The sequence below is a fragment of the Osmerus mordax genome, chromosome 20, assembly GCF_038355195.1.
Source record: "Osmerus mordax isolate fOsmMor3 chromosome 20, fOsmMor3.pri, whole genome shotgun sequence".
Classification (NCBI taxonomy): domain Eukaryota; kingdom Metazoa; phylum Chordata; class Actinopteri; order Osmeriformes; family Osmeridae; genus Osmerus; species Osmerus mordax.
Genome location: NC_090069.1, coordinates 13537405 through 13548590, shown reverse-complemented (window position 1 = coordinate 13548590; position 11186 = coordinate 13537405). Strand labels below are relative to the sequence as shown.

Below are 11186 nucleotides of genomic sequence, written 5' to 3'. Positions count from 1 at the left end.
TGATGTGAAGTAATAAAGCGATCATTCCAGAAAAACCTCTCTGCGCAGTGACTGAGATCGCAACACTATTAAGTACGACGCCAAAGTATTAATTTGCTCGGACCATGTCACCGAGGAGAGTTTTGAAAACCTGGGACAATGTAAAGCAGGATTTGCTATGAAGCTGTTGCTGAAAAGAGCTGCTGTTCCAACCTTAGGTTCATCACAACCACAAGCTGTATGATGTTGTCGCTAACAGTTATTAGCAATACTAACGTATCCTGCCTGTATCTAGCATTGGTAGAATGTGTGATTATTTAATTTATTGGCAATGGGGCTAACGTTATTTCTTGTTCCTGACTGTGTTTCATTCAAATAAATAACCCGTGTTGTCATGTAAATCTACAATTCAAGATGCATGTTTGTCCAGATCTATTTTTCAGCAAGATAGGTATAGCTAACTGAAGCTGAGTTGACTCACGATAGTTTGTTTGCTAAGCTGTAGCTAGTGCTAACGTTACCCACCTAAGTCGATCCTGTTTGCTTGCACAGGGATATTCTACGCTAGAGCTACGTTATAGACAAACATGTGCCATGCCCGTCCAGTCAATGTTAGTTAAACTAGCTCATCTGCTTTTTATTAACGCTGATTTGCAAGAACAGCTAGCGTCACTGTGTCCAATCCCGACCGGTTTTTAGCTAACATTCTGATAAAATGCCACTTCAAATATTGATAAAAAATGATCGTATCACGTTTTCAGCTGATTTACTGACTTCACGTTAAAGATCCTGTAAAGTGGACCTGGAAACGAGTTTTAAGTTCGCCACATCACAGAATAATGTGTTATTAACTACCCATCCAAATTCGAATGAAAAAATAACACTGACAAGTATGTTAAATTAGGCTTTGAAATCGTGAAAAAAATCAGCAGTCTTCTCTCCTTGAGACTGGGGGGGGAGTGTCGCCTGAAGGAGCAGAAGCTACGCCCCTCGCTGCCTAGTGCCTACCTCCGACCCAGATAATGGACGCTATGTCAAGCCGAACAAAACCGTATAGAATTAGTATTTATTTGTTCAATGAGTGAAACATACAGATGCATATAAATGAAATGTTCCCCTGAGCTGTAACAGTAAAAATGGACACCAGAGACAGCAGACAGCTGAGCTCTCCAACTAGGCTACTTCTAACACATTAGCTACCATTTCACCAAAATACCATCATTCTACACCGAGTAGCCTAATATCAATTTAGTGGTTTACACTAACTCATAGCAGAGATACCTCTGTAAAAGTTAGCTAGTATAATTATAACAAGCACACAGAACTGAGTGATGAACTGCTAGCGGCGGTGGATGGTCCAGGTGCAACCGGAGGATGAACGGCCGGAGGGGCGATGCTCGGTACGGCTCCGCGCTGCAAGAGAAGCCGTGTGTTGGTGAACCCCGTCTGTCTCTGGTCCATGTTAAAACTGTCCGCTGTGAAATGGTCAGTGCAGAGGCGGCTGTTGGAGTTTATCCGAAGCTTTCCATGAGCGTGTCTCTTCACAAAATCTATCCACCTATTTGTCATTTCATTAGCAATAGTGAACTTAAATGGCGTTGCAGCGCAGCTGTAGTTCTTGCATCCAGGGAAGATGCAGTTGCGGGTGGTGGGAGACATCCTGAAGCTAGCTAGCTAGCTGATGTAGGCTACAATAACAGTACAGCAGGAGGAGCCATTCAGTGATCTGACGTAGATAGGGCGAAATGACGTAGATAGGGCATTTTTTGGCTCCGCCCATTAAAACCTGATCTGAAAACGGAAGAGAAACTGTTCTTCGGTTTAACTCCACATTTCAGTGTGACAAAGTTTTAGCGCTTTGCACATGCTTTCAGGAACTCATTACACACGTGTATATAATGTACTTAGAAGCAAAACATGGAATTTACTTTACAGGATCTTTAAGCTTTAACTTCTTACCTTTCGAGCTAAATATTGTTTAAAAAATAATTGAGTTAGCTTAGCCTTTACTAGAGCCAGTAAAATGACGCTGGCGCCGGTAAATTGGCCGTTCGCTACCCTTGTCCAAACCCGACTGCACTTCTAAACACTGGCCGCTGCTGTTTTTCCGGGGATATTAACTTGATCCAGGGTCACCAAACTGACCATCAATGCTGTCAACATATCCGGGGACGTAGTTATGTCCTCCACAATAAGATATCACGCTTCAACATCTCCAAACTATGCAATAAAATCTCAATTTGACTGTATACCACCACCTGCTGGATGTTTTGTTGAACTCTCAAAGTTTGCTAGCCCCCATCCCTTCCTCCCCTCGACTACAGATCACGTCACACATGATCGTGTATTTTCATTGGCTAGACAAAGTAGTGTTAAGCTAGCGTTTAAATACACTCATATGCTAACCCATATAGTAGCAGTACGATGACAACACACACACTTGTCAGAGTAAAGATCGTCGCCCGAGTGTCGCCGAGTGGTCTTTCGGCCAAAGTAACTTTCCTATATTATTTAGACATGTAAACGTCCATATATGTTCATGAAATTTGACACGTAGATTGTTTGGTATGCCTAAAATAATACTACTTACACTTTGCTGGCGATAGCAAAAGAAAATGCTGGCAAAAAGACCGGAAACTGAGTGTCCAAACCCTGTTCGGGTTTGGACAATAGTAGCTTACAGCGGTCGGGATTGGACAAAGTGACGTTAGATAGCGAAAACACCTAGAGTAGGCATGTAAACTAGTTTAGCTTGCTAACGCAAGATCATAGGTAATGTGTGATGATTTAGTTTATTGGCAATGGGGCTAACGCGTTATTTCATGTTCCTGACTGTGTTTTATTCAAATAAATAACCCGTACATGTACATCTACAATTCACGATGCATGTTTGTCCAGATCTTTGGCAGGTTATTTTTTATCTAGCTAACTGAAGCTGAGTTGAATCACGATATAGTTTGGTTGCTAAGCTGTAACGTTCTACCCACCTAAGTCGATCCAGTTTGCTTCGACAACAGAAGTGGAAACAACTAACGTAATAATTTCAAATGATATCAAGTCAATCTGTTGAAAACAGTGTTGTGTAGACACAATAGATGTATTTGTACGTTTTTATTTCAAGTCTTCACCTTCGTTGTTTCAGTGAGTGTTGGCCGTGTTGTTCCACAGCTTCACTCGCTGTAAACCAACCAATCAGCGCGCAGCTCATCTATATATTCATGAGAAAACCATAAAAGGAGAAAACCTAGCGTTTTTTCCCAGGAAAATTTCAGAGGATGCATCAGGGGGCATAGAACAGCACCCGGGCCATTTTCATCCCAACCAATGTTACATACCCTATTCGGAGACCTTAAGGAACAGTGTGAAATACCCCCAAAACCCAGTCAATCACCCCTTTAACGGGTCTTTAGTGGTAGTACACCGATACAGTAGAACGTACAAGACAGGTGAAGTGGTCGTTAATCACATAAACCCTATTTGTACATGTTTTGCCTTACTTTCCCCTAACTGTCTGGGCTGTGTGCTATATTCTGCTCAGAGGGGGCCTCGCTGCATGATCTCTTGACCTTACAGAGACTCAAGCTTCTATGTACACAGAAAATCTGCATATCAACATCTAATTGGCAAATGTCTTCCCAACTCTGTCCTCAAAGCTGCGACCCCTTTTTGTGCCACAATGCAATACACCGCCATCAAAAGCAGTGACGAGACCAGCCATGCTGGCTCACATTCTACTGAGTGTTCAGACACAGACAGTGGAATTGGTGCGCAAATTCCCAAACCGCGTTCTACAAAGAATGTTCGTGCTCCTGATCCGCCACACATTGCTGCCATAAAAATGGTGACCGAGGTAAACCCCAAGCCCCAGCAGCCCACTACTAGACAGTGTAACTTCTGTAAAAGACAGGGACACACCGAAATGTGGAACATTGGGATCTTGGCAGAAGTATTCTGCCCACACGCTATAGTGTTTTATTCTAACAACAAAGTAGATTGTGTCGTGCTTGTCTAAGAAGTGGCCAGACCGAGTCAAAATGTTGGGATCTGGGAAAGGGTAGGCCTCCTCCATTTTGTATGCAGCATATGCTGAGCCTACATCAAGACAAACAAACCTTAAACTTGAAACGTGATTACATGTCATTCTAACTATCTCTTACATTTACTTTTAATTCAGGTCCAAGTTGTGATATTGCTACATTACTACTGTATTGCCCCTGTGTTTAGTCTTTGATGTAGTTAAAACATTCAGTTGTGGTCAGTTTATTTGTTGCTGCGCCAGTTCCTTTAGCATATACACAGTGCATATTATTTTGTCCATCCATGGGTTCCTATGTTGGTTTGTGTGGATGAGTATGGGTATTGTGGAACAGTATGTACCTTTTATAGAGTTGGTGGTAAATGTCCTAGGCTTCAGCTAAACTCACTATGGATCCTGACCTGTAAATGTAGATTGGTTGAACTTGTATTTATATTTATTTCAGTTTAATGTGTTTTGTTTATTTTAGACCCAAGAACACTGTTTTGCTTTAATTGCCATTTTTAATCTATGCTAGATGATATTGTAGGGGGTTAAATATTGTCCAAACAACCAAAACTAATTCCCCTATGGTTTAAAAGAAGATGGGAAACTGAACAGCGTATTAGCTTGAACCAAATAATGCCAATACCAATGGAAATTACAGTTATTTGACTATGGATTAAATCAGAGCAAGAATGGTCAAAGTAAGGTTAAATGAAATATACATTTAATAACATTGAAAATGAATGAAATCAATTACAAGGCAAACATGTTACAAAATGAAGGCTTTATATCTTACCGACTCTACCATGATCATTGTAAAGCAAAGAGAAAGCAAGAGGTGAGCAAGCCTTGCCTTGTAATTGATTTCATTCATTTGCGTAGGCATTATTTGGTTCATGTTTACACTGTTCAGTTTCCCCATCTTCCTTTAAACCATATGGAAATTGGTTTTGGTTGTTTGGCCAATATTTAACCCCCTACACAATTACACCAAGATCCACAACCATCCATTCATTTAATTCAATCATCTTTGGAGATATGAAGTTGCCTTCGCACATGGTAACATTTTGTAGTGTCTTCCTCGTGTGTGGAAAAGATCTAGTCCATAGGTCAATGTGGCACTTATTTATGGACACATGAAATATGTGCAACACGTGTAAAGTTTTATTAACATAAGTAAATGCAATTCTGTAATATATTCCTTATTGCTTACCAGCCTATAGAAAGACATGTATCAGAATTGTGGGACCTTTGGGCTGCCAATGCTCCCACCACCTACGGTCTTCTTCTAACAACCGTCTGGTGGTCCCACAGCTCAAGAGCGCCCGGTCCCAACACAAGCTCTTCTCCTGTCTGGCCCCCCAATGGTGGAATCAATTCCCCACCTCCATCAGAGACACTGACTGTCTCCCCACCTTCAAGAAAAGGCTCAAGACGCACTTGTTCCGGGAGTACAACGGTACTTAGGAATGATTTGCTGGACCTGATGTTGGTTTCCTCCAGGATCACAAATGACTCTTATTGAGAGACTTGTTGCTCTTGTTGGTTAGTTGTAACTGATTTAAATTCTTGTACTCGCTGCAAAATATATTATTGTTGCTGCTTTTTTCTTCAGGTACACATTTACATTACATTTAGTCATTTAGCAGACGCTCTTGTCCAGAGCAACTTACAGTAAGTACAGGGACATTCTCCCCGAGGCAAGTAGGGTGAAGTGCCTTGCCCAAGGACACAAAGTAATTTTGCACGGCCAGGAATCAAACCAACAACCTTCTGATTAATAGCCCGACTCCCTAACCGCTCAGCCATCTGACTCTGTACACTCTTGCACTTTTGAGGTTCATGTTTAATTGTAACTTGTTTAACTACATGCTCTTGTGGTTCTGGCCTTTAGCACTTATTTGGATTTTCACAATGTATGCTTCATGTTTTGGCTACCCGCAATGTTAGGGGATATCTCGTTGTTATGATCAGGGTTCCTCCTACCCTAATTAAATTGTCCATCTATGTGCTACTATGTGCTACTACATCAACAAAGACAATTCCAGTACCGTGATGAAATGAAACAACCGAAATGTATTTGAATGATAAAGTTTCAATGAAAAGACCATCATTTCAGAAGAAAACACAAAATATTTTATTCTACACAGAGACCATTTCTGTAAAATTAAATAGAAATTCATCATGTGCAACATGAGGACCATGCCATTGGCAGATTTAGGCATAGGCGACATGGGGAGGGGGGGCGTTGATAGGTTGGCCTCAGGTCTCCCCACTGGAAGCAGGGGTAATCTATCAAATCTACCTCCAACTTTGTACTGTAATGCTATTAGTAGAACTTGACACACTACAAAACGCTACCAAATAAACCACAATTCATTCATAATACTGTGAATATAGGCCTACAGTTTTACAGACATACTGTTGAATTATTTTCTGGTTTTTGAAAAATCGTTAAGAATAATATAAAACTAGTTTCTTGCAGTCTGCACACCACCATGGTGAAATGGTTTAGTCTTGACTCTATCGTCAGGGTTCGGGTTATTTTCTCGGAATATTACCCCCCCTCCTTCCGGCTCCGTAATTATGATTAAAAAAATACCTACAATTGCCCTTAGACATCGTCATACGTACTTGTTAGTACATAATATTGTTTTTCCAGTTGGCTGCCTTTAACCAAATCTCATATTTGCATTTTTATGTAGTTTTACCTGTACAGTCAGTGTAGCGTAATTAACAACAACGATCATAACCCATCACCGGTAAATAACCTCCAGTGTTTCCCCTGGGACTTTTTTCAAGGGGGGGCGGTAGACAAAAATGTGGCCTCCCATTCATTTTCAATGGAAGTCACGTGACAGGCCCCGCAAGGCAGTGTGAGATACCTGGCAGCGCGAACAGGTAGCCGAGCAAGAGAAGCAAACCCTATTCTATGCGTTTATTAGGGCATTTGTGGACGAGCAACGTTAGTATGTTGCCAGTCAAAACGAAACTAGCTAGCATAACTAAAGCAAACTTTAGTCGCAAATGAATGTAACTTGAGGTGACGAGCAAGAGGCTAATTGCCTGTATGTGTGAAAACAGCTTTATCTTGCACGTCCGTTTTTAGTTTTTTTGAATATATAACCTAATTATATCTATTGTCATTCTTTTAGGGGGCTGGAAGGTCGTTTTGGTGGGTGTGTGTGGGAGGGGGGTGGTGCCCCTCCAAAACAAATGGTAGGGGAAACACTGACCTCTGTAATTTCAGTCTGCAGAGACACAAATTTACTCTGAACACTGCAACACCCACAATCCCCCTTGCCTCCCTGGTGGCCCAATGAAAGTCAGCCATTGGCAGTCAGAAAAGTAAAAGATCATCCAGAAGTAAAAGTTTCAAGCCCTGAAGCTCCAGCTTCTCTGGAAAGGCTGGAGGGGTTTCTTTAGGGCCAGGAACATGAGCTGTGGTTTGAGTCGCAGGCCCCTTTCCTTTTCAGGCAAGACAGCGGCCTCGCTCTGCGCTGTAGGGAAACGCCGGCGGTAGATGTCTGGGTAGGACCTCTGGAACTGAGGGATTGGCGGACAGTTAGTTTACAGTACATACAGTGCATCCACATAGTATTCACACTGCTTCACTTTTTCCACGTTATGTTATAGCCATATTTCAAAATGGATTAAATATTTTTTTTTCCTCAAAATCCTACACACAATGTTAAAGTAAAAAAAACATCCTGTTTCCACTGGTCATCCTTGAGATGTTTCTACAACTTGATTGGAGTCCACCTGTGGTAAATTCAGTTGACTGGACATGAAAAGGCACACACCGATCTATATAAGGTCCCTAAGTTGACAGTGCATGTCAGAGCACGAACCAAGCCATTGTAACGCAGTGCCACAGACAAACCAGGCTAACTATTCACACCCTCTCGTACCCCCGACAAGAGAAAAGGGTTTCCACCTTTTTCTTATATTCCAGGAGGAGCTTCAAAGCTTCTAGCCCAGCATGGGACCAGAAGATAGAACAAAATGGTCTTGCAGTATGGAGACAAAGAGTCTGAGGAAAACAGACTTTTCCTGGATTTATAAAACATTCCCCAAGGACTACATCATTCATGGACACTATTTCAATGACAGTAGTTGATGTGTTATAATGTGTGTTTTTCTTATTTACTTAGAATGTTGTTTAATTGATGTTTGATTATAACTTCCATTCAGAAAGAGTTACGTTACTCAATTTTATATATGTTATATTTTGAAGTATAAGCAATCCATGGACATTTGAAATAACAGAACTCAAAGTTACCAACCATTTCACACCTATATGCTAATCTCAGGACGATGTCAAATTGGAGTAAAGGCCGCAATATGCTTCTGCGTCTCCGTTTACGGATGGGCGGGTGCACGGATACGCATGGATACGGACGGATAGACTGCGTTTATGGTTCTCCGTAGGCTGTGGGTGCTGAAAACAATTCACCGCCAGAAGAGTAGGTGGCGCAACGGTTTTTTGTAAATCGTCGTGGTGTGTTTATTTACCTAGGTTATCGAGAAGTCGGAGCAAATTTACTAATTAGCCGTTTCATCAATAAAATACGCACATTTTCAGTAACTACACTGGCCATTTCTCGTCACATTTTAATTCAGATGCTGATTTACATGTACTGTTTATCTGAAATATGAATTGTGAAAACTTACAGCAATGGCGGTCAAAGGATTCTGTTTGTCCTGTTTATCCCAGCAACCCCGCCCCTGACGCAAGCGATTCTTAATACTGACCAATCACAGCCAAGGGGGTCTCCGTAGCTCTCCGTCGCTCACGACGGATAGAAAAATCAGGAGGTGCACGTCGAGCTCTCCGGGGCTCTCCGAGGGCTGACGGAGAGATCGTAGAGGGCAGGGCAGGGCGTTCCTCGGAGAAGAGGGCGTTCCCATGTGTCCGTTTTTCGAAAAACGCAGAAGCATATATAAGCCTTAACTGACCAATCAAAGGGTTCACCTTCAAAAGGATACCCCCCTTTCGCGTGGATTATAAAATCCTGACGCACAAGCAAACCCTGCTTTTTCGTAAGGATTCACCTGAAGTGTTCGCAACATGTCTAACCTATCCTTCTCAATCAGCAACTCACTGGACCACCAGGAACTTTGACGAAAGATTCCTTTGTTCTATTCGTTCGACTACGATAACGGAACTTTGACTCTTCTTCTTGCAAAACCGACAACAGTAACTGCGATATTGCTACATTTTTACTTGTGACATTGGCATGTTGTGATTTAATTTGTCTATGTTTGATTTAGTTTACAAATGATTTAACCTAACTTTCATTAGGATTAGTTACCATAGGCCTCTTTAGAACAATGGTGGACAGTCTATCTCTCTCTCCCTTCCCCTCCCCATGCGCCACTGTGTATTCCGCTCTCATTATAGAATAGGCTAGGCCTACTGTACTGTTCAACTCAACTCACTCTCAACTAACCCATAACTTCTCTGGTATTTGTTCATTATAATTAAAATTTCTTAAAATAAATCATTGTGTATAATACTCGCGTTATCCCTCACATTATCTGATCTACTCTACTGTCATAGAATTCATTACTTACGATTATAGACGAACGCAATTATTAAATATTATTAAATAAGATTCCTGAGTCCCTTTATACCAATTATGAGGTGGTGCCCCCCAGAACTAGATACTTTATTATAAATTAAGTATCGCTAATCTTAAACGAGCATACACCGCTACACCATGAAGTCCAAGGAATTGTCTGTAGACCTCAGAGACAGGATTGTATCGCGGAACAGATCTGTGGAACGGTGCAGAAAGAATTCTGCAGCATTGAAGGGCCCAATGAGCACAGTGGCCTCCATCATCCGTAAATAGAAGTTTGGAACCACCAGGACTCTTCCTAGAGTTGGCTGCCCGGCCAAACTGAGCGATCGGGGAAGAAGGGCCTTAGTCAGGGAGGTGACCAAGAACTTACATTTACATTTAGTCATTTAGCAGAAGCTCTTATCCAGAGCGACTTACAGTAAGTACAGGGACATTCCCCCCGAGGCAAGTAGGGTGAAGTGCCTTGCCCAAGGACACAACGTCATTTTGCACAGCCGGGAATCGAACCGGTAACCTTCAGATTACTAGCCCGACTCCTTCACCGCTCAGCCATCTGACTCCCGTCACCCTGACGACCTGTGACAGGTCGTGGTGATGGAGAAGTTTTTAAATGAAAGAATCCAAACTCCGAACTGGGCCCTGGACAAGAGACTGACCCTAGCTCTACTATTTACCGGGGCTATGTCTGAATCTAGGAGCTAAACGGAACACAGCTGCCAGCTGTAGGTATATGCAGGTAGCAATGCTAGTGCTAAATAAGTATTTAGCTGGTCGGCTCGATGACGCCGGGTGAGTAGGGCTCGTGAGTAGGGATGCGTATTGATAAGATTTTAACGATTCCAACTCCTTATCAATTCCTGCTTATCGATTCGATTCCTTATCGATTCTCCCCTCTACAGCCAACTAGGTCTGTGCGTCCTGCACCCCCCCACACACACACTCGTTCTAAACGAATTTCTCAAACTGGCTTTGACTGGCTCTGAAATGAGCTAATACGTACCACCTCTAAGCCTCTTCAGGCCTCTGTTTTCAAAACAAAATCTAGTCGGAGATAGAAACTTTGAGTTTCCTTGTGTTCAAGCTTCTATTACTCAACACCAGTAGGACTTACAGGGGTCCCAACAACAGGGGAAATAACGTCAGTGTCACCTTTCAAAAGAGACCATTTACATGCATGTACTCCAAATGGTTCAACAACAGCTTTCAATGTACTTTGGGTATGTTGTTTAGGCGTTTTCTGGCACATTTAACAGGACTATTAAAAGGTTAAACAATTAAAATGCTAAGTTTAATAATGGATTAAAAATCGATATGCTCAGTTTAATAATGGGACACGCTAACGTTTGCTGACAACACACGCCGCCCCGATAACGTGAAATGATCAATAAGATCAATACTAATGGGAGACGAATGCCGGAGCCAAAATGTATGCTTCAAACGACGGGACAGAAGATAATTAGATCGACTACACACAATAAAGGCAAATTGCTTCACACAAAAACAAGTGGTTGTGATCACTTTTGAGCAGTTTAGCTCTACCTTAGATAGTTAAAGATGAAGCGCGAACGTTAGCTGCGCTGCTGCATGCATCGAACACA

General features: G+C 42.0%; 1 protein-coding gene across 1 annotated transcript in view; it reads right to left on the bottom strand.

Annotated features, from left to right (window-relative positions):
- Positions 1-6192: 6192 nt before the first annotated feature.
- Positions 6193-11186, bottom strand: part of depdc1b (DEP domain containing 1B) — a 55237-nt gene continuing 50243 nt past the window's right edge. The window contains exon 11 of the mRNA XM_067258519.1: positions 6193-7546. Coding sequence (XP_067114620.1) covers positions 7376-7546 — 171 coding nt within the window. The 3' untranslated portion in view covers positions 6193-7375. The remainder of the gene's footprint in view (positions 7547-11186) is intronic.